Source organism: Chroicocephalus ridibundus, chromosome 2 (assembly GCF_963924245.1).
Source record: "Chroicocephalus ridibundus chromosome 2, bChrRid1.1, whole genome shotgun sequence".
NCBI lineage: Eukaryota > Metazoa > Chordata > Aves > Charadriiformes > Laridae > Chroicocephalus > Chroicocephalus ridibundus.
The window spans coordinates 147367863-147393068 of record NC_086285.1 but is presented as its reverse complement, the minus strand read 5'-3'; the positions used below and the strand labels follow the sequence as shown (position 1 = coordinate 147393068).

Below are 25206 nucleotides of genomic sequence, written 5' to 3'. Positions count from 1 at the left end.
TCTCCCCTCAGCCTCCTCTTCTCCAGGCTAAACAACCCCAGCTCCCTCAGTCATTCTTCATAAGGTTTGTCCTCCAGACCCCTCACCAGCATTGTAGCCCTCCTCTGGACACTCTCCAACACCTCAATGTCCCTCTTGTAGCGAGGGGCCCAAAACTGAACGCAGTACTCGAGGTGGGGCCTCACCAGTGCCGAGTACAGGGGGATGATCACTTCCCTAGTCTGGCTCACCACACTATTCCTGATACAGGCTAGGATGCTGTTGGCCTTCTTGGCCACCTGGGCACACTGCTGGCTCATATTCAGCCGGCTGTCCACCAACACTCCCAAGTCCTTTTCTGTTGGGCTGCTTTCGAGCCACTCTGCCCCAATCCTGTAGCGCTGCATGGGGTTGTTGTGACCCAAGTGCAGGACCCGGCACTTGGCCTTGTTGAACCTCATACCATTGGTCTCAGCCCATCAGTCCAACCTGTCCAGGGCCCTCTGCAGACCCACCCTACCCTCAAGCAGATCAACACGCCCACCCAGTTTAGTGTCATCTGCGAACTTACTGAGGGTGCATTCGATCCCTTCATCCAGATCATTGATAAAGATATTAAAGAGAACCGGCCCCAGCACCGAGCCCTGGGGGACACCACTTGTGACCGGACACCAACTGGATTTAACTCCATTTACCATCACTCTCTGGGCACGGCCATCCAGCCAGTTTTTTACCCAGCGAAGAGTACACCTGTCCAGGCCATGAGCAGCCAGTTTCTCCAGGAGAATGCTGTGGGAAACAGTGTCAAAAGCTTTGCAAAAATCCAGGTAGATGACATCCACAGCTTTTCCCTCATCCACTAAGTGGGTCACCTTATCATAGAAGGATATTAGGTTTGATAGGCATGACCTGCCCTTCACAAACCCATGCTGACTGGGCCTGATCACCCTGTTCTCCTGCATGTGCCGTGTAATGGCACTGAGGAGGATCTGTTCCATGACCTTGCCGGGCACTGAGGTCAGACTGACTGGCCTGTAGTTCCCCGGATCCTCCTTCCGGCCCTTCTTGTGGATGGGTGTCACATTTGCCAACCTCCAGTCAGCTGGGACCTCCCCGGTTGTCCAGGACTGCTCATAAATGATACCAAGTGGCCTGGCGAGCACCTCCGCCAGCTCTTTCAATACCCTTGGGTGGATCCCATCCGGCCCCATAGATTTGTGCACCTCCAGGTGCTGAAGCAGGTCCCTCACCATTTCCCTTTGGATTACGGGGGCTTCATTCTGCTCCCCATCCCTGTCTTCTAGTTCAGGGGTCTGGGTGCTCAGGGAACAACTGGTCCTACTGCTGAAGACTGAGGCAAAGACTTCATTAAGTACCTCAGCCTTTTCCTCATCCTTGGTCACTATGTTGCCGGCCCTATCTACTAGAGGACAGAGATAATCCTTACTCCTCTTCTTATTGCTAATATATTTATAGAAACTTTTTTTGTTGTCCTTGACAACAGAAGCCAGGTTTAGCTCTAGCTGGGCTTTGGCCCTCCTGATTTTTTCCCTACATAGCTTCACTACCTCTTTGTAGTCGTCTTGAGTGGCCTGCCCTTCCTTCCAGAGGCCATAGATCCTCTTTTTTCCCCGAAGTTGCAACACTAGCTCCCTGTTTAGCCAGGCCGGCCTTTTTCCCCGACGGCTTGTCTTCTGGCACATGGGGACAGCCTGCTCCTGCGCCTTTAAGACTTCCTTCTTGAAAATCATCCAGGCTTCCTGGGCTCCTTTGCCCTGGAGGACTGCGTCCCAGGGGATTTTGTCAACCAGGCTCCTCAAAAGCCCAAAGTCCACCCTCCAGAAGTCCAAGGTAGCAGTTCTGCTGACCCCTCTCCTTGCTTCTCGCAGAATCAAAAACTCTATCATTTCATGGTCACTGTTCCCAAGACAGCCTCCAACCTTCACATCCCCCACAAGACCTTCCCTATTTACAAACAACAGATCCAGCAGGGCACCTTCCCTAGTTGTCTCTCTCACTAGCTGTGTCAGGAAGTTATCCCCAGCACATTCCAGGAACCTTCTAGACTGTTCCCTCCCTGCTGTACTGTATTCCCAGCAGATGTCCGGCAAATTGAAGTCCCCCACGAGGACAAGAGCTCGCGATCTTGAGACTTCTCCCAGCCGTTTATAGAATATTTCATCTGCCTCCTCATCCTGATTGGGCGGTCTATAACAGACTCCTACTACAATATCTGCCTTGTTAGCCCTGCCCCTGATTCTTACCCATAAACACTCAGTCTCATTATCACCATCATTAAGTTCAAAGCATTCATAACACTCCTTAACATACAGGGCCACACCCCCGCCTCTCCTTGCTTGCCTATCCTTCCTGAAGAGCCTATAGGCATCCATGGCAGCACTATAGCTATGTGAGTCATCCCACCACGTTTCTGTGATGGCGACTACATCATAATTATCCTGCTGCGCAATGGCTTCCAGCTCCTCCTGTTTGTTGCCCATGCTACGTGCATTAGTGTATAAGCACTTCAGCTGGGGTATAGGTCCTTTCTCCTTTTTACTGGCGGGAGCCGAAATTCTGCCACCCCCAGACTTATTCCTAAGGAGCCTGGTTACGCCCCCTATCTTTTCCAAGTCTAGTGCCAGCATGCCACCTTCAGGTTTTTTTCTAGCAAGCTTGGATCTATCCCCATCCCCCTTCGAATCTAGTTTAAAGCCCTGTCAATGAGCCCTGCCAACTCTTGCCCTAAAACCCTCTTCCCCCTCTGAGACAGGCTTTTGCCGTCTGTTGCCAGCAGGCCTGGCGTCCTGAAAAGCAGCCCATAATCAAAGAACCCCAAGTCCTGCCGATGACACCAGTCTCTGAGCCAGGCATTGAAGAGCTGGCATTTCCTATTAATCTTCTCATCAATCCTTGCAACTGTTGGGATAGAAGCAAACACTATTTGTGCTCCTGATCCCCTAACCATCCATCCCAGGGCCCTGAAGTCTTTCTTCATTGCCCTCAGGCTTCTTCCTGAAATTTCATCATTGCCTAACTGAAAAATCAATAAAGGGTAATAGTCAGCAGGCTTAACTAGGGTAGGGAGTTTCTTCTGGACATCCTTAACTTTGGCCCCAGGGAGACAGCAGACCTCCCTACATGTCATATATATTATAAATATATTCTCAGCATACTTGTGTACCTTAATAAGGAAACATTAGTATTAGTATCCAAATAAAAAAGGAAGAGGATAATCACTGAAAAAACAATCTGGATTTAAATAATATTTTGAGTCAAAGTGATCACAATTAGCAGAATTCTTCTGCTTTTATGCACAGTCTACGTTCCTCCTGTTGGTATATATTACTTTATACTGTCCATGTTTATAATACAGCCCCGCTTAGGGTAAATGCATATTACATATCTGAATTACATATTTATTTCTATATCCCTCTCTCTTTCTGCATGCATATTATATAAAAACACTTTCAGAGTTGAATTATTGCTGAGAACAAGAAGGGGTTTTGGTGTGGTTTTTTCATCACATTATGTATAACTCCATTTTCCTGGCAAAATTAAGGAAAAAAAAAAGAACCACAAGAGAATCAGTCTTTCTCTCCTGCTCCTTAGCATCAAGTTAAGCTGCCAGCTGTATTTCTCAGAGACTATCCACATAACTGAGGAGCACTCAGAGCAACTACGTACTGAACCCATCAGCCGAAATCAGAGCAAAGGGCAACAGGCTGAATAAGTAAAACAGAAAAGGTTAGATCAATTACATCCAATTTGTTCCCAAATAAGACCAAAAATAGGAAATAAAATATGATGGAATACAATAGGTGAGGGAAAAGGAAAACAATTTTAATTATATTAGCCGTAAAAGATATTATAGCTGTCTAACTTGTTTCAAGCTTGAGGAATAAATATTGTAACGAGGTCATAGCTGGGCAGAAGAGGAAGGCTGCCAGATTGTACTGCTCTGGCTGCCAAATTCCAAGGCAGGTGGAGGTCCCTGGAGAGAGAGGGTATCATTTCCATGGAAACACACGAGCAAGCTCACTCTTCTTTCCCTTCCTGCAATATTTAAAGTTCTATCCCAGTCTTGCTTAGAAAGAAATTAAACTTATTCAATGAAACACTTTTTACTTTTGTGTTCCAGTAAAATGTAGCTGCAGAGGTTGAGAGCTTTCTGGTGCCTTTTGGTATAATCCCATCAAGAAAAAGGGAGAGAATTTCCAGCTCCAGCCTCTGGCTAAACTAGGTCTTACTACATCAGTGCTGAAACAGACACAGTTTCAACCAATGCCAAGTAACACTGAGATAAACCAGTGAAGAAAAAATTTTAGAATCATAGAATTGTTAGGGTTGGAAGGGACCTTAAAGATCATCTAGTTCCAGCCCTCCTGCCACAGGCAGGGACACCTCCCACTAGATCAGATTGCTCAGAGCCCCATCCAGCCTGGCCTTGAACACTTCCAGGGATGGGGCTTCCACCACCTCTCTGGGCAACCTGTTCCAGTGTCTCACCACCCTCATGGTGAAGAACTTCTTCCTAACGGCCAGTCTGAATCGACCCATCTCTAGTTTTAATCCATTCCCTCTAGTCCTACCATTACCCGGCATCCTAAAAAGTCCCTCACCAGCTTTCTTGTAGGCCCCCTTAAGATACTGGTAGGCCACTATAAGGTCTCCTCGGAGCCTTCTTTTCTCCAGACCGAACAATCCCAACTCCCTCAGTCTGTCTTCATAGGAGAGGTGCTCCAGCCCTCTGATCATCCTCATGTCCCTTCTCTGGACATGTTCCAGCACGTCCATATTTTCATACTAATGACAAGTGAAAGCAAGAAACTACGAAAAGACTCAGGTCATCACACAAAGATTTTTCTTCAATACTATATATTGCAAGTACTGTCAGATGTTTTACTTCAGTAGCCTGAACAGCCATCATCTTCCATTAACCTGCTTTTTTGAGGCCTATTTTGGATTACTAAAATTCTGCTATAAAGTTAGCGGCCACAAAACAAATACGGGAACATTCTGTACAGTGTAATGACTATGATTTGACAAAGTTGCAGGCACATGGACAACCTCAGTCACACTATAACAGTCATTTTCTGTGGGGTTTTTTTAATGCGAAGGAACAAAGAACACACATTGTCCACAACCATCTGAACACAATAAGAGATTCCTCAGCTGCTACTTTTTAGGATTGTTTCAAAAAGCACACTATATATTTTATAAGCTACAGAATAAAAACAAGATAAAACTTTGTGGCATAAATTCAGAAGATCTTATCAGCATAAAAATTAAATACTTTCTTACCTGTCTGATGTTGTATCACTTGTTACTTGATGCTTTACTCCTGAACCATTCTTAATTGAGTCTTGTCTTGTGAGCCCTTGAGGTCTGCTTTTGTCCAAAACTTGTGTGGATACATCACCTGACGGTCCTTGGTACTGTGAATGCTCCTGCAGCTTTGCTTTTTTCTCTTGAGGTGCTTCCTCGTTCCGTAGACCTCTAACACCTTCTTGGTCAGGCTGCTGTGGTGCATTTGATCCACTGTTATAAAACCAGGCTCCTGATTTTGTGAGGATTTCTTGTTGTTTTCGGCACAAGTTACATACCCACATTACCTGTTCAGACATATGTAAATGGAAAATCTGTTAGCTTGTAAACACTGTATCCAAAGTTTTCATCAAGCATACATCAACTGACTGTTGCCATTTCCAAAGAATACTATTTTAATTCTTTCTATTAAAATTACAATAATTTAGCCACAGCACAATAAAATATGTCTGTACAACCTTCCAGGAAATTGTTTTAGAAAAAAATACAAACACAAAAATACTTTTATTCTACTTTTGCTTCATCATTTATAATACAAGGGAAAACCACAGACAGTGGCCATGTACGTGAAAAGGATCTACCTATTGACATTCCAATGGCAGTAAATGTAAGATTGGAAAATGAAGACTATAGGTTGAGGATGATAGGATGATAGAAAAAAGAAAGGAATAAAAAATTCATTAAACATTCCATCCATTCTCTTACTAAGTAAGAAACTTTGGAATAGATCCTGTGCTGTTGCAAACAAGTAATTTTACAATTCTTCAAAATGCTCTGCGGATTTACTTCAGTGGTTTTCTGTATTTACATGAAGAAGCTGACTTCAAGAACTGACTTGATTTTCGAAGCTACTGTAAATGAAAGCCATTTTATAAATAAAGAAAAATATCTCCATTTCATAGACAAGATTTAGCTTTCACTGTGTTCTTACTAAATTGTTAAAATGATTGCAGCTTCCCAGTTGTGAGAACCTGCGCATAGTAATGAGATTGTTTAATATTCTAAAATGTACTTGCTTGCAAAGCTTTTGTATCTGATCACCTTAGTCACATGGCAGTGCAGGAAACTGCCAGTGCCAATTATCTGTAAGTTAATTTCACATTCAGTTCTTATGTTATATGAGAATGAATCAGGATGTAATGAACCAAATACACCAGACCAGTTATTAATACAATGGCATATTCAAACTGGTTATTGTGTTATCTTAAAATTTGGATTTTGTAGATGTAGATAGCATTAATTCACCACAAGTTTAGTCCTTCACTCCTTAATATTCATTTTTTTTCAGCCTGAACTCACCTTTTCTGTTCCTTATGTATTTTTGTCTTAGTTCACAGACAAAATTGTATCATTTTTACTACATGTTCCCTGAATGTCTACACTCGGCCTACAATCTAGTTATCATGCCTCCAGTTCTAATCCTACACTGAGCTGCGTCTTTTCCAAGGGTTTACAGTACAGGACACCCAAAGGCTTATATTAACGCTCTTCATTATTCTTTTAAAGGCAGCTAGCCAAATGGTTGAATTACATGGAAAATGTAGTTTCTGCCTCACAATACATCTAGCTCAGTCCACCAGAAAAGGTTTCAGAAGCTGCAATCTGCAGGCAGTTATCTAATAGATATCGAATAGAAAATTTGGGCCATGCTGTCTAGTCTAGTCTCACCAAAAATGTTTTGATGAAAGGTTCATATAGAAGGTTACTTGCATGCAGGGCTGTACTCAAATTAAACTCACTGACTCCCTCATTCACAAATTGCTGGGCTGGGGCAGGAAAAGGAGGTATCGCTCGCCCATTTAATGGTGGCAATATGCCTCATCCAGGTAAATTTCCTTCTTCTTATAGTGCTGATACTCCATCTTTGAAAACGCATGTCTGCTTATTTCAACAAGACAGAACAAGCTAATCAAAGCACTGAGGGTAAAAAAGAGAGACTCCCTGAGTAGCAGCTTGCTCTCTGAAGTAGGTTAGATGTTCTGAGAACAAAGGTCAGTCCTGTGTAGGCTTCAGGCCTGGCCATCATTCAAATACTCGTGTAGGAACAGGTCTGTTCTACCTTTGCTAATTAAGTTAGAAAGTACATGAAAGCTCCAAACTGAAATTTCAGCACCAAAGACGGAAGTATTTTGGCCCTCTAATCAATAGCAATTAAAAGCCTTTAATATTTCTGATTGGTTTGTACACAGCTGAAAGAAGTTTTAAACATTCCATATATGTGTCAGCGCAATGAAAGCAAGAGATCCGAAACAATTACTGAAGTATACAAATATATAACAATTTGAATGACTACAAGATAAAATCCCCCAAAGTTTGTGTGTGCTATTTTTCCTTCTATTAGTAGATGTTAAAATGTCACAAAAACTAGATATCACAGTCTAAACACTTGAGCGACTATGTCCTTGGCTGGCAGCCACGTTTTGTCCCAGGACAAAGCACTCCAGGATGACCAGTATTATTCCCTTGTACCCAACAGAATGAGAGGTCCTTCTGAATGAACATGATTTAATATCTCCTCCTCTAAAAGTAGAATCAGGAAGAGTACTCCTGACCTAACCTCTTCATCATGACATACAGAATTTAGTGATCTGTTTCAACATAAATGGCAGCTCCTGCCAAACTGGGTAGGTGGCAATGTATAGCAGAAGAGAACAGAGCAACTGTCAGTGCTGTGAGACACATATCAAACAAGCAAACACTTTCTGATAAAAGTTCAACCAAACCAGTTCCTGATTAAACATGCTATGCCTATCTTTGTGTTCGCTATCTACTGTATCATCATCTGGTATTTTATCATCACCTCTACGTCTTGGAAGCTGTTTTTCACTGACTGTCAGTGACACTTTAAGGAAGACATCACATTATCTCCCAGGCCCTACTAAAGTCAAACTGGTTCCAACTGTTTCCATTGTGCAATGTTTCTTACAGAACGCCAAAATAATTGGGTCATACCTGCAGGAAACAATATGAGCACTTAAACTGAAAGCACCTCATGAAACAAAGAACATTATAAAAAAAAAAAAAGAAAAAATCACTTAAGGTATTTCATGTTGAAAAAAAAGCAAACACACAGCATGAAAAATGCACATATTTATGCATTTTGCAGAATTTTTTATGCCCTTTTATGAGTGTTTCATAATATTTATAGCTAACACTTCTGATAAAGCCTTATTTCCAGTATACGTCCAACATGCGGACTTCCATACTGTTGACCCAAGCAGTTATAATTTTAGCTTCAAATAATCACACACAATGAGCAGAATGGCAACTGTCACACACACATAGAAATTTACGTGCCTTCAGTGAGCACCAAGAAATTCAAGCCTTTGAAAAGTACAGGACTAAACTGACATCTCCATTTTATTGTATCATGTAGAAGCATTCTTGCAATTTAAAAAATACTGGTAATTTACAGTGCAGACCTCTCAATTAAATGACAGACACACGTGTAAGATAGTGTCATAAGAGCACAGACAGGAAGGTGGCATATTCCTGGACAGGATTTCTGCTTCTGCCCCCAGGGGCCTGTGCAGAGCGCTCAGCAGCTCGCACACACGCAGAGCAGCTCTGTCCCCGCCAAGTCCCTGCCAGGACAGAGCATTTCATGTGACTGTGACAGCAGCCCAGCACAGAGGGGACGGGGAGACTACACCAGTGAACTGCACGCCTAGTACATGCATTCTGACATGTCTGCAAAGAAGAACACACAGAAGTTTCCCTTCTAAAACAGTCATTTAAAAAGGGCTAATGCCTTACATCAGAAATCTGCACTCTGAAGTCGGTACGCTACGTACTACACCCGTTTCCCAATCTCCTAACCTCTGAACAGTTCAACAGTCGCAAACACATTTTGTACGCAAACATCAGTGTTGCAATTTCTGGGTGTCAGTTGTTCTCAGCATGGGAACGCTGGCAATTTGAAAAGGAAAAAATAGACAAAAGTATGCTTTCCAACATCTCTGATTATTATTTAAGTACTAGTTTAAAACTACACTCTAAAGGGCTAGTGGTGCTGCAGTGAGATGTGCATTTCGGTACAAAAGACTGAAACACCATCTAGTGCCTAGGATAAGAATTGCTGAAGTTCTTTTCAAATAAATTTCTCCTGTAAAGTGTGAAAATAACAATACAAAATTTATCTAGCCTGACATTTTCGCATTATCTCTTAATTTAATTTGGGTTTTTTAGGAAAAAATTCTTTTTTTTATACAACACTGAAAAGCATAATTCAGAATTTGGATTAGACAGATTTACCTCAAACCTTCCATGTGCTTTCCATTCGTAAAAATTAATTCCAGACATGGAACAAACAAATTCTACTTCTTTTGATTTCTTCGCCAATTTTTACAAGATTATTCTATAGTATGCTCTAACTTCTGCTAACACTCACCACAAAAGCTTTCGTCACATACTATATAAGCACACCAACCCAAATTCTGCAAAACCTGCAATATCCAAATAATCAGCCATTTCACATCTACACATCAGGTATAATTAAGGCACAAAACTTCACTCCTTTGTATTGTCCTAAATAAAGCATTATAAATTTGTCTAGCAGATTAAATTCTTCAAAACATATTTCACACACCCCTTTAAATTCAATAAAATAGAGAAGACTTATAAAGAAATTACGTCTGCAGACATTTTAAAGTAAACAAAAATGTTATTTAATAAAAATATATAGTATTACAGTCATTTTAATATTTTCCGATACATTACGTGAAAAGACAGCTAACTTACAAAATACCATTCACCGTTCCCCTAATTATACATGGCCTAACAGTAGCTTCTAAGAACAAAACGGAAATCTTACTTTATTTAAGGTTAGATTAAAAGGCACAATATATTTGATTACATATCAGCCTGAGTTTGATAGTTTTGGTGCTACAACCTAAGAAATAACTACAGCAAATCCTCATCAGCCTTCAGGACACTACTTTGAATGGCAGGTGTGCAGAGGTGCAAATTCCTACTGGCAGGCTTCCATAAGACAGTAAGGTTTATTATTACAGGTTTACCAAATCTCTTAGAGTTCATCTGCTTGGCAGAAGCACATAATATATTAGCATTATATTAACTGTTGTGCTTTCTGCTACAGCTCTTCAGAAAACTTCACTTGCTGTAAATTCCTTTTTTTTTGGTCCTCTTATTTTATGTAAGATACAATTCCTTAAACATTACACAAGGTAACAAGAATACAGTGTTGGAAGGAAAGGGGAGCAAAACAGAAAAGCAGGAAAACTCTTTGCTTGGGTCCAGCATCAAGGTAACTAGTCATATTTACTAACATACTAAAGTTAGTCCCTTTTTTTTTTTTCCAACCTGTCACAGATGCAAAACAACATCATTACATCATGGAGCAGTGCAATGTTTGAAGCCACTCCGTACCAAGTAAGTTTCTTCAAGGAAGGAGCACTTCATCTCCCATTAGTCACTATGTTGACTTGGAATAGACATTGCCAAATCAGTGTTGGCACTCAGTAACATTAAGTCAGCTTCCTCTGTACAGCCATGGAAGTTACGATAATATAGCTAATCTCTGCCTCTTTGGCTAATGTGTCCCTTGTATAAGTAGGGCTCAATAGTATCTTCTTTACTTTCCTTATGATTCTATGCTCATCTTTCCCCATTTCGCCTACTTGAAATAAAACAGTGTTTCTAAAGAACTGTAAGTTTAACCTCCTGTGGGTCTCCTAGTTCTGGAACTGCACGGGTCACTTTGAACATTGTCTCCCCAGAAAATGAGACTGATCTGCTTTGGTGGTTATATGTTTGTTTCTGAATACATAAAATCCCCAAAGTTTTATGGAATCATAGAAATGTTGGAAGAGACCTTTAAGATCACAGAGTCCAACCATAAACCTAACACTGCCAAGTCCACCACTAAACCATGTCCCTAAGCACCACATCTACCCGTCTTTTAAATACCTCCAGGGATGGTGACTCAACCACTTCCCTGGGCAGCCTGTTCCAGTGCTTCACAACCCTTTTGGTGAAGAAATTTTTCCTAATATAATCTAAACCTGCCCTGGTGCAACTTGAGGCTGCTTCCTCTTGTCCTGTCGTTTATCACTTGGGAGAAAAGACTGACCCCCACATTGCTACAACTGCCTTTCAGGTAGTTGTAGAGAGTGATAAGGTCTCCCCTCAGCCTCTTTTTCTCCAGGCCAAATAACCCAAGCTCCCTCAGCTGCTCCTCATAAGATTTGTGCTCTAGGCCCTTCACCAACTTTGTTGCTCTTCTTTGGTCGCACTCCAGCAGCTCAATGTCTTTTCTGTGGTGAAGGACACAAAACTGAACACAGTATTCGAGGTGTACTTTCCAGTAAGACACAACAGCACTTAAGTTGTCCTTTCCAGAAGTAAAACTTTTTAATACTCTGATATATTTTGATTTCTTGATATATTTTTAATGAAGCAGAAGCTTTTCCAGTTCATTTTCCTGCTCTGACTGTAGAGACAAGTCATCATCATGTAAACAGGAGGGCCTGTCCATCATCAATTTCTATTTTTCGAAGAAATCTTGTTTTTCTTTTCCTGCTGTTTTCTTTCCAAACATCTATTCTTTTTTGAAACATGGTAGTTTTTCTCTTTTCTTTTCCAGTATCAATCATACTTTGAGCAGGATGTTGGACTAGATGTATGCCAGGTCACTTCCAAACCAAATGATTCTATGATTGTTTGTAACTGCATTTTGGTAACTATTTTTCTACATAAAAATAAATCCAAATAACTGTTCTAAGATCAACAGAACTACTCTGGATTTATTTGATTGTAACTGAGAACAAAAAGTCCTTGCAGTGGTTACAGTACTGTGAAATATACCTTGAAGATGGTTTAGGTTTTTATTTGATATCAATCAATTTTACTGCTTCTCTTTCAAAGCAAAATGAATCTGCAAGATTCCATATCCTCTAAAATAAATTAATAATATTACTGACATTGCATGGTAGCTTCTTCTGATACTGCACTATAGCAAACAGAGATTGTATCTTAGTATTTACCCATTCAACCCTACCTTATTCTTTCGACTATACCTGTGGGGTACCTTCACCCTTTGGTCACAGCATTTCCTACTGTGAAATTAATGCATTTAGTCAATGAAGTATATTACAGAAGCAAACATAATCTCTGAATTTCTGACTGTTTTAAGAGTTGATAAACATTACCTGTTTTTCAATATTTTGCCACTAGTATGTGCTATGGTACTAACTTTCACTTTCATGCAAGCAAGAAAGTTATAATCAACCGGACCGACTGCCAGAACTGATATAATGTTTATTGGCCCTATATCCATACTAACACGGATACCCATCCCCCCAGATTGTATTAAATACACAAGGATTCCAATATCAGTTAATAAAAGTGGGTAAGCTTAAAATACTAGTACAAGACTAACATCTTTACATGTATTTTAAAGGATATGTGTATTTGCACACAAAAATTCTGAATACTGAGCGGGTGACCATACTACACATTTGCTCTGGACTTTGTGGTGAATGGATATATTATGTATGAAAAGTTATGATGGTCATAAACAACCCAGTCGGCAAAAAATGAGTATATTGCTTTTTGTGCATGAATTTGATACAGTATATATGTACATAATTCTTTTAAGCATAAGAGAAGAATATCATAAGTTACTACAATTTTAAAAAGGTATACTCACTCTTTTGTACTAACGCTGTACTTATCACCCTAATGGGACAGTGCATCTCTCTTGTATCAAGTTTTTATTATCTTTAAGGTATATACTAGCAATTTCATTCATATGTTTTTCTAAACTCAAGATTACTATTAGTGAATAAGATATCTGACTAGGAAAACAGATTATTCATGTTCAAAAAAAGTGACAAAGACCTCCACATACACAGCAGGACTAGAAACTGTTAGCTGGAACACTAATCTAGGTGGGTTAATATAAGCCAGAGCATATCCTTCCTAAAGTATAATGTATGAAAAGGAGTAGTTCCCATATAAAAGAACTGATTCTGCAAGACCTGTAAAGGCACTGATTTGCTTTTTTCATTATGGCACAGACACAACTCAACACTGTCCAGTCCAAAGTGTTTCTGATCAATGCCAATGGAAATTCCAGCGCATTGCCATACTGACCATACACTAGATGGTGTAAAGACCTCCAGTGAGGAAATGCTAATGTGAAACTGGGTGTGATCTGGACATAGTACACACCAGTGAGTGTTAAGTCCCAACAAATGCAGCTGTGCTGCTTCCTAAACAGAGTTGGTAAGTCCACACAGCACTCCACAGGGCAATGAGGGCTGATTAAGTAAGTGTGGTAAGTTTTGGTATGAAAGAAACCTGCCATAAGTGAACAGAATCTGCAACATGGTTCCACAAAGTCTTCCCTTAGCCTTGGAAACTTGCATAATTATGTAATATATTTAGAATGTAAAGCTGACCAAGCTCCACCTTTACCAATGATTCAGATTTTTAGAATCTTAAGAAAGCAAGAGAACTGAGCATACATTTGCTGTCACTTTTCTCAGCAAGTTTAAGCTCACTAAATAAGAATATTAGCTAGAATGAAACCTCTATATTGATTACAGTTGCCTGCTGCTTCCGGCAATAGGATTTTATTTAACAACTATATAATTTAATCAAGTTCCATCTTAAAATTAACTAGAAATAATGAGGCAAAAATCTGTAAAAATGCTTTTCCAGGTCCTACAGCTACAACTGAAAGAATGCCTTTTAATATCCAGTGCTTATTTATTCCAAGCTAGTTTATTGCTATTTATTCTTGTACCAGCGTTGTCATTTAGTTTAAATAGCTCCTTTCTTTCCTCAGTGTTTGATGCCTGATGTTCTTGTAGCAACCAATCACATACCCTCTCTCCTTTCATTTTTCAAGACCAAACAGATTTTGCTCTTTCAGGCCCTGCCTATACTAGCAAGACATAGCAATGTCACAGGGCCAGGTGCTGGCCCGTTAATTCTTACACTTCCTGGCACAGTTAGGCCTTTGCCAACCAGCATCTTTCAGAGAACGCCAGCACGCAGTGTAGAAGAACAGCATGAAGCAGGAACTGCTCCTATATAAGCAGCTTGGGCACAGCAATCCTACTATGGAAAACAGAATTCAGGGGTTTTGACCAGGACTGAGCCACACAGGAGTCCCTGGCCTGTAGTTCAGAGTAGAAACTCTTATTAGTCTTTAAATTCCTGATTTTACACTTATTGCTATTTAATCTCACTTGTTTTTACTCCTGGAGTTCACAAGGTCATCTGGTTTCTTATTATACAGTATCCTGTTGCTCCCCTGTACTGATAAGTATCCAAATTTGTGTCACCAAAGCATTTAATTATGGCATTCTTCTTCTCTGTGCCAAGGCCACTACTGAAAATATTAAAGATCTTCCCCAGTGCTAATGCTTGAAGAACACAGCTAGGAAGTTGCTTGCAGCATTCCCCTGTATATCATTATTCAATTAATCCTCCTTGTTTCACTTTAACCAGTAATATCTAGGTGGTCTTGTAACATTTAATCTTCTGTAAAGAAGTTACAGTTAACTGTTATACTCTAATCCCTAGCCATCTCTGCACACAAACTAGTTCCTTGAACTCCTCAGTCCAACTGGTTTTGCCTATTTGTTCCCTTAATTCCTAAAAAATAATTCTCTCTGTCGAGACTGTTGTTAGAGCAACTTTGCTGATGGATTAAAAATTTGTGATGGAGGAAAGGCAGTAAGATTTTTGGTAGAAAAACACAAATAGGCAGTTACAGATGGAGTACGGTAATATAAATAGACATTAGAATTACAAATTTTCCACAATTTTATAGCAAAGTGATTGATGCTAACAGTTCATAACACAAATCAAGGATGTTTGAAAATATTAAGTTTTATTTAAGAAGATATTATTACAACATTTTCTTATTTTCTTAAATATTTTTATAATAATTAATTCAGGCAAAATAACTACTGTGTTCCACAAGATTTGGCACACAATAGAAATCATCCAAATGACACTTCCAAACTGTTCTATTTCATAACGATTTTTACTTTCAAAGTCACTGGTAAAAATATTCGAATATTTTACTGTGACTTGATTTTAAGACTTTTGTTGCCCAGAAGTCTCAATTAGATGTTATTTATACCACTTTGTGTTCAAAGTTCTGTACTAATGCCACAGCTTCATTAAGGAATCAGCTAATAAAAATAACAAATGATCTACAGCACAGAGGTGCTGAGCATATTCATTAGTTAACACTTGTAAACTGCCTGAAGATGAATGGCACTGAATGTTCACAGGTTATTTAGTACTACAAGACATGATATCAACATCAACAGGAGGCCAAAAAGGGAGAAAATGTGACAGGACCACAATAAGCCTGGGGTCTTTATGCAGATGGCATTAAATTGAAGTCAACAGAACTACACCACATACATCATCTGTGTCATCACTCATTACTGAAATTGTCTGACAAAAATGAACGACCCAACTGTAATGAAATGTAACAGAATGGTAATAGAAAAATTGAGACGCTTATCATGCAGTTACTGTTGAATTGAAACCCACATAAACATTCTTCAACTTAACATAAACTTGCTGCCTAGACTCTAAGAATATAGTTACAGCAGCACAGCTCTCAGTGCAGGCTGCAAAGCTCAGCCAAGAAAATAAGACATATAGAATCACAGACTACCTCCAGGTGGAAGGGACCCATAAGGATCATTGAGTCCAACTCCCTGCTTCTCTCAGAACTACCTAACGCTAAACCATATGACTAAGAGCATCATCCAGACTCTCCTTGAACTCTGACAGGCTTGGTGCTGTGATCGCTTCCCTGGGGAGCCTGTCCCAGTGACCGACCACCCTCTCAGTGAAGAGCCTTTTCCTAATGTCCAGTCTGAACTTCCTGTGATGCAGCTTCACTCCATTCGTTCATGTCCTATCATTGGTCACCAGAGAGAGGAGATCAGCACCTCCCCCTCTACTGCCCCCCATGAGGAAGCTGTAGACTGCAATGAGGTCACCCCTCAGCCTTCTCTTGTCTGAGCTGAACAAGTCAATTGACCTCAGCTGATCCTCATAAGTCCTGCCCTGGAGACCCTTCACCATCTTAGTCACCGTCCTCTGGACACACTCTAATAGTTCAATGTCCTTTGCACATTGAGGCGCCCAAAACCGCAGACAGTACTCAAGGTGGTGTGTAGGGTGGGACAATCACCTCCCTCGACCGGCTAGCTATGCTGCGCTATCCGGGCTGGAATCTACACTGAGTTGAGTGCTACACATCTTTTGCCTACCATGAGATGCAGCCACAGTTAACCCTGACAGAACAGTAAGAAAATGTAAGATTTAAAAAATGTTTTACATGTATGCCAGTATGTCAGTTTAATGACTTTCAAAACAGAAAAGGAGAATAAGAGTAGAAAAGCAACAGACTTAGTGACACCTAACACAGTCGGGTATATATTACTTGTCAATATGCGGAAGAGAACAATCGTATTTCACGAAAGGAAAAAGGACTTTATGTGCAATGAAATAAAGCTAATCCTTTTAATTCCAGTGTCAAATAATCCCCTTTGTTAGGAAACACATCTGGTAAATTGCCTACAATTCTACTTTATATAATTGACAATTCTCTGTACTTCCTTCAAAATATCTATAAATTCCACATACACGAAGTCCTTCTGCTACTTCATCAGCCTGTTGAGGCAGGTAGGTGAATGCTTCCCCTCTGCTGCTAGTATAAATTAGCAGGCTTTGAAAGTGTTATTAGTGAGAATTACTGCCTTCCTGAAAATAAGTACCGCTTCACATTTCACTCAGATAATTGTATCTACAGTTTAACAACCACTTTCTGCTTTATTGTTCTTTTGCATCCTTCCCTCTTGCAAGGAAAGAGACATAGACGGTGGTAAAACCCTTCACATACACATTATGTGTATGTGAACTGACAGTATAAAGCAGAACAATGCAAAGTCTCGTACCTTAAGTCATTCATGTCCTTCAAAACTCATAATATGAGAATACAGATGAAGTAAAAACAGGAAACAAGTCACAGACTAAGTGTCTTAAAGAATACCAATAACTGAATAGGCTAGTAATCTCTCTTCAAAAAAGCACACACACTACAATTTCAGTTTGCAGCTAACAACTAGCAGACTTTTCAAAGGAGATTACCTAAGATAGTTATACAGATAATTTAGTCCCGAAAAACTTTGCATCAGAATTTGAAGTTCTCATCAGAATAAAAGGCTTTCTAGAAGCATGTCGTGGAAACTATGCCTGTGCCTTAGAAATGACATGCAGTTTTCCTAACAAAGAGCATGTAGTTTGTTAGGAAATCTTTTTAAATATGCTGTGCAGTTATTACATTCCAGCTCACAGCTGGAAGCTTTTATCAGTTTACCTTGACAAACCAGAATATTTTACTGTTGTCATCTCCATGTGGCTTCTGCTTGTCCCTTCATTTTTTTGGCATACACTACAGACAATGTTGAGTGAAGCGAGTCAAGGTCTGTGGAGACATCACATGCAGCCTACATGAATGGGCTAGGTTAAATGTTTGAGGCTTCAGAAAGAAAAGTGGTTGAACAGGCACTTTTGTTGAGATTAAATCCCGACACAATGGTGCCTTTATGTAAGAATTTTTTATCTTCTCAGGATGTGAAGTTGTATGTGTTTTCATTCCCAATTCTGGACCAGACCTAACCCACATTGAACCACATTGAAAGTGAAGACAGCAGTCTATTTCTCTCTGATAAAGCCGCCCCTTTATTCCCTAGCTGTTACATGTAAATTTGTAACTGGTGGCATGCTCTACCTCAAATAATTGCCTACACAGCAGTCAGCTCCTGTTTTGTGGATTTAGGGCATGAAAAACCCCTTACCTAAGATAACTATATGACAGGCAGATTAGAATGTGCTATAAAAGACACAGCATTATGTTACACTTTTGTAGAGTCAGATAAAAAGTAGAAGTGGAAATCATACGAAATACTGATTTGGCAATATCCTAATAAATATTTCTGGCTCCCTCTAGTGGGCTTTAGTCGTGTATCATGTTAGCAATGTTACAGCAGCACAGCAACAGTAAAAGGCTTTGGAAAGTTCTAACAAAAACTTTTAAGTCTTCTCTTAATATTTTTGGCATTTCTGTAAGCAACCCCTAAAATTAGCCAGATGTCTTTATATGTTCCTGTTTCATTTTATTTTTCTTTTCTTCTAGATTTCAGATCTAGATACTTGAAAGGCTTCAAAATATATAAGTTCATAATACTAAAATTATGACGTACAGGCCTGGGTTGAAGTGATTGGAAAGCCAAGTATTTTTCATCAACTAAAGATTTATTTGCAGAATTTCTTGGGATCAGTTATGTCCTCACTCCTATTTGACAAGCTGATTTCCTATAAGCATATGGAACATAAGACAGGGGTGGAACTGCTCACATCAAGATTAGTATCACTATATATATAACTGTAACCAGAGTTTGAACGTGATGACACACAACTGCAAGGATGAAAGCCACAGGATATGCTGGTTTTGGCTGGGAGAGAGTTAATTTTTTTCATAGTAGCTTGCATGAGGTTATGTTTTGGATTTATGCTGAAAAAACTGTTGATAACACACAGATGGTTTAGTTAGTGCTGAGTAGTGCCCACGCAGCATCAAGGCCTTTGCTCCTCAGACTGCCCTGCCAGAGAGTAGACTGGACATGCGCAAAAAGTTGGGAGGGGACACAGCTGGGACAGCTAAATGCAACTGACCAATGGGGTGGCTATTCCATACCATATGATGTCAGGCTCAGCAATAAACTGGGGGGAGGCTGGCAGGGGCCCGCTGCTCGGGAACTGGCTGGGCTGGTTGGTTGGTGGTGAGAAATTGTTTTCATTTGCATCACTTGTCTTTCTTGGGGTTTATTTTCCACTCTCTCTGTGTGGGTGTTTTTTCCCTCTTTTCTTTACAATTTTATTTATTTTATTTATTTTTATTATTTCTTTTTAATTAATAAACTGTTTTTGTCTCAGCCCATGAGTTTCTTTCTCACTTTTACCCTTCCAATTGTCTCCCCCATCCTGACTGGGGGGAGTGAGCGAGTGGCTAGGTGGTGCTTAGTTGCCAGCCGGGGTTAAACCACAACACAGGACAACAAAGCTTCTATTCCACAGTAATACTACTTTTTATGAACTTAAAATAGTAACAACTAAGGTCATTGCCTAAGTAGCATGTTTGCAATGCTTTCTAATTAACTAGTAATTAAATCTACTAATTAAATTAATTACTAATTAAATCTAGTAAAAGGTGGGATATATGGGATGAGTCTCAGTAACTTGATTATATCCTCAGGCTTTAAGAATAGTAGCCACAGCTCCCTCACTGGACAACCACAATTGTAAGATCTCATTGCAGAATTTTCAAATGATGAGGAAGAAGAACCCAACTTGCCTTTTTACATTTCGTATGACGTCATGAACTTTCTGAAGGACTGCTTTAAGGTTTATTGTAACTAAACAGAATCATATAACCAGATCTAGACTGAAGGATTTTGGTATGCATGGTAAGAGTTCTGAGTAAAAAAGAGTTCATGAGTAAAAAAGGATACTTCACATCTAGTAGCTTCAAAAAACCTATGCAAATTACATCAGGGCTGTCTAAAAAGAAAAGTTCCATTAATGCCCCAAATTCAGTGTGGGATTCCTTCTCATGTGCCAGGGCTGCTGCTACTGAGGTAAGAAATACTGGCTTTGGAGAGGTCAATAAGAGGAAACTCACAGATTTATATGCAGCTCTTCTCCTTTGGGCATAGAGACACACCCTTTTCAATTCAGCATCAGCTGTGAGAACTACTGCACTCTTGAGGGAAAAATAGGAGAGAGCACGCAGGTGTATTTACAAAGTAAATTACAAATTTACAATATATGAATATCATCTAGCTTTGTCTTTCCACATCAACAGATCTGAAGAAAACACTTTCCCAGGTTAATTAGAGGCTTGAGAAATGTAAATCACGACAGCGTCTCACCTACTGAGAGCATTATCAGTGACAGGAAGAAGGTGGCACACTGGGACAGCGGGTTTGGATCAGTCATGTCTTCACCATCCTTGAAGGAAGTAATGCTGTGTTTCCTATGCTTACTAATTTCATCACTGCAGAGTACATCCAGACTTATGGTACTATTATTCTCAGTTGGCTCAGACACTGTATGCTTTTAAATCAAATGCATACTTTTGCAGTTATCTTGTTAAAATTTTATTTATGAACATTTTTTGACAAAAGTATCACTAAGAACTGAAACAGTGACTGATCACAGAAGTTTTATGAAACTTCTGATTTAAAATATATCTTGCAGCAGGTAATTTCTGAAGGACATACACTTCACAGATGTGCTCTACAGTTTATACACAAAGCAAAACCAATCTATTTATGTTAGGGCCTGGATCTGAATCATTAAAGGACCCAGTTAGTCCACAGCCACCTTTGTTCAGCATGTGGACTATGCTCTATAGGAAGGTTCAACTAACAGAACCCCATGCTGATCTGAATGGTAACCAGTAAATAAAAACCTACCTATTTAAAAATCACTGAAAAGAAGGACCATGTTTTACTACAAAAGGTAATTTGTTTCATTTGCAAGAGGTTTTCTTTAAATAATACCCAGATAATTTGTGCTGGTGTTCTACTAAACATGAGAAGGAAAGATTAATAAGTAACTGAAAGTTACAGGAAAAGGAAAAGTATGATAAGGCTTAGATTTGTTCTTACTTCATATTTAATTTTAAATTTGTGACAACTACAATAGAAGTATCAGAATCCTATTCACAATACAAAATGTATCTATGAGATTTTATTAAGCTTTTGGCACAATAAAACTACAGAAGTCTAATGTTGCAGGCTGATAGCTATTTTATTTCAAAGTTCTTTATAAATAGTCAGTTAAGATAAATAAATGAAGACGCTACGAAACAAAAATAATCATATTAATCTAGAAAGAGTTGAGAAACACAGATTACCGCAAAAAAATCTCTTTGCAACATGGTTCATAATAATAAAGCATTTTCTCTTGAATAAAAAAATAACTTTTTTAGACATTTTTAATGAGCACTTGAGATTGGTGTCTGGATCTATAGGCTAAATTGTGAGCTGATTTTCACTTTTTGCTATAAAACAAATATGTGAATAACAATGCAAAAAATTATGCTCTTCCCAAATGACTGAGGCCAGACATCCACTATAGTGTGTTTTATTTGGCCTCTCTGAATTATGTCCATGACAAAAAGAAAACAAAACCAGGATTAGATAAAACTAAAAAATAATTTAAAGCCGATTAAGAGAGAGACATATGAATTTCCTTCCCACGTACAGAGAAAAAACAATTTATTAAAGAATGTATATAATCATCACGGTGCTAGAGTTTAAAAATAAACTAAAATGAACTAATACTGAATGCAAACAGACAACTAGACGATTGTACACAACAGGAGAAAAAAGCATTTGAGCCCTCTCTTCAATGTAGAGGTAAAAGTATTCTAATCTCTTGGAAAGTTACCATACATTGCCTACCTAGAACTGTAAGAAATCCAAATGGTTAACAACAATAAATATCACCTTTCATAATCACATGACCAAGTATCTGAGAGCAAGAACACCTTAATTAACCAGGTCATGACTCTGAAGTTATGTACCAATTACACTGAAACTGAAAGATGAACAGGTTAAATGAACGCTAGTGATTAACACTGCCCAAGAAGTTTAAACATTTAAAGATAAATGGGATGTGTACCTGTATACATAGTAAACTAAATGACTAAGATTCTAACTTCAGTTAATAAAGATACATCTACAGTTCCATCAGTATAAAAAACACTAGAGATTTATTTTGTGAAAGCATATTATCCCCAACATCAAACAGAGCTCCTGTAATTTTTTTTTATGAATTTGGTTTAAAAAGCATAGTTATTTTATTTCTTGCAGGTCTAAAATAACAAGAAGGACTTGTGAACTGCATGAAACTAATTCTCAAAAAACTACAAACATTAGTACACATCAATTGACTGAAATTGAATTAGCTACCTGAAATCCAGGCTTTTCCGTAGATCTCCTTGATGCTGAATGAAGGCATCTTTATAATAATTCAAACCAAGGAATTTTTAATTTTCAAATACCCTCCTATTTATACTTCCTAGATGACATCTCGTTTAAACACAGTATTTTTCACATTTATTTAAATTTCTCCATGAATGCACTCAAGTCCAATATCTGCTGAAATTGTCTACATGAAGTCATTCATACTATGCTGAATAATTGTCTTGCCTGTGAATCCAATATTTGATATTTTCGCCATACAAATTCCTTTTTTCATAAAGCAGATCTAACCAGCAGACAATATTAACCCAGGTACAAGGCCTTTTTCATTTAATTCCTCAACCTATCAATAAACTGTTCCTTGAAGACGCTATATAAATAAAGCCCTAAGTAAACAATTGAGGAAAAAAAAAACCACCACCTTGAGAGGTTTGCCGCTTTACTCTATTACTAGCAATGTCTTCATTATTTATATATATAGGCACTGGTTTCCAGCCACTGAAGCTGAATCTAGATAATTAAACATTTATACCATCCCCTGCTGTGCCATAATGTCTAACCGTGTCCAAAGAGTCCTAGGTGTGCTGTTACACACCTGGGACTGAAACAAGGAATTTGCTGAGCTACCTTTGATAAAGGTCTACACCTGGAACTTAATAGCACATGATATGGTTTCTGAATATTGCAACAGGTGGCAAATATAACTTACTGCTCAGGAACTGTTTCATCTTCTGGTTCCAGAATTGCAAATAGCTTTATTAATTTGAACAAAAATGAAAGCAAAAATCTGTTGATGTGATAAAGTATATAGTGTTATTACACTGTTTCCATACACATTTTAAGATAAAATTATTTTAGGATAGCCTAAAGAAGAAATTATATGGAAAATGGATCTATTTTGCCCAATTTGAAATTAAAAGATAAATTTCTAGTGCTATCAGGATAGAAAAAAATCACATAATAAAATAGTTAGCAAAATGAAAGCCAGCCCTTCTAATTCCACCAGGCTCTCTCTAAATCAGCTCTAATGGTTTTCAGAAATTCAGTACCATCTAAAAGCAAACCAATTACTTCTAATTTCTGTACTATAAAATTACACCACCATAGTGTACATGTACAGGACAAGGTTTATATTATAGGAGGAACTAGTACCTTTTACACTGACTGTTGTAGGTGAAAAAAATATACAGGCTTTTGCGCATATAAACCCTTGCTCATCTAATAGAGAAGTATATATATTTTCAGACTGACTTACTCTTCTAGTCAGTTTTCTGTTTGTTCTTAAGCAAGAAACATATCTGAGTCTGTTCTTCAAGCATGGAGTTTGCTAACAAAGGCAAAGAATCACTACATAGATATATAAAAGCCCATGTAGTCATTAGATTGAACTAGTTAACACCATTCTGAAGCTCCACTGTGTCAATAAGTTGATTTATTTTTATTTTCCAATCAACTTTCAAATACAAGAGAAGCTGGAAAAGGAGACTGGCAGCTCCTAGGATCACATCCCCCTTTCCTTGACCACTGTGAAGGGTATGCCATTGATCTGTGCATGAGGAAATCGGCCAAAGGGCATTGTGGTGAAGAAAAAAAAAGAACAAACAGAAGTCAATACAAAGTTGGTCTATAAAGCAGTGTAATCTCCCTGTCTCTTGACTGTGATGGCCAACACAGAGTGTATCTTAGTATGACAGTAAGGCCATCAAAGTTAACAATGTGGGAAGAGATATAATTTAGGGAAAACATTTGTATGCCAATTTAACCATCAGTACGATGCATTTCTATGTGTGGTCTTCATCAGGACTTCAGGCAAGATTAAATCTGCAGCTTTAATAAGATGTATATGTACTAACTGCATTCTATTACATGCCACATTGTGACAGTCTTGAAAATGCTGAAAACAGAAGGCTAGGTAACATATTTGTGAGTACAGAACATAATTTGACTGTGAATCATGTTCACGATTCATGAGAAAAGAAGCAACTTAGTACTTATATTTACAGAGAGTTCATTTTATTTATGTTTTGCAATCCAACTCCAAGAGACAGAAAGCAGAAAAACTGTGGACTTTCAGTCCCGTGTTCATTAAAAGCACCTTCTGCTACTAGAGGTGCATTCTGTAGTGATGAAGGAAACAAGACCGAGCTCTGAACACAGTAAGATAAAGGAGAGCCGCTTAGACAAATGGATACATGAGAAACAGGATCAGAGAACAGCCTAGGACAAGTGGCCCAAGACAGGAAGGTCTAAGTTGCCAACTCTCCAAATTACTTTTAGAGATCCCAATCTGAAAGACAATACTCAAGACCTGAGGAAAATCATTAAGGTTCCCGCAGCAGGGAGATATCTCAGAAAGCGATCCTAGAAAATAGCTTGTATATTCAGGAGGCTTTAGTCAGAGGTAAGTCTAGGAAATATTCTATTGCTTTTGCGAGTCGCTTTGTAAAAAAGTTTTTTTCCAATAATCTGGAAATTAATATATTTCTTTGTTAAAAAACGTATCCTTTAGAGCATATATAGCCCATGAAAAGCTTGATGAGACTCAGTGTGTCTCATAAGACACAAAGTCCGTCTGAGTCAGGTGTCAAGAATAGGGTAAGAGTTTACCCAAAAAGGTCTATTCCAACAGCAATAAGGCAGCAGTAGGAGGAGCAACCTATGGTTTCTACAAATACTTTTCACATTTGTGCAATTCCAGATGAGAAAGTTATAGGGCACTGTGAAGGTACAGACATGCAACACGGATATTTTAGAAACAATAGGATACTTGGCAGGGCCCAGGATCGGTTCAGAAAGGCAGAAATAAAATGAGAAAAGCTTTCTTTCTTGTTTAACAGTGCAA

General features: G+C 38.9%; 1 protein-coding gene across 48 annotated transcripts in view; it reads right to left on the bottom strand.

Annotated features, from left to right (window-relative positions):
• The window catches only part of RIMS2 (regulating synaptic membrane exocytosis 2), a 493643-nt gene that overhangs the window by 359671 nt on the left and 108766 nt on the right, over window positions 1-25206 (bottom strand). For all 48 annotated transcript variants that reach the window (XM_063327352.1, XM_063327357.1, XM_063327378.1 and 45 more), the window contains one exon: window positions 5284-5594. In XM_063327352.1, coding sequence (XP_063183422.1) covers window positions 5284-5594 — 311 coding nt within the window. The remainder of the gene's footprint in view (window positions 1-5283; window positions 5595-25206) is intronic.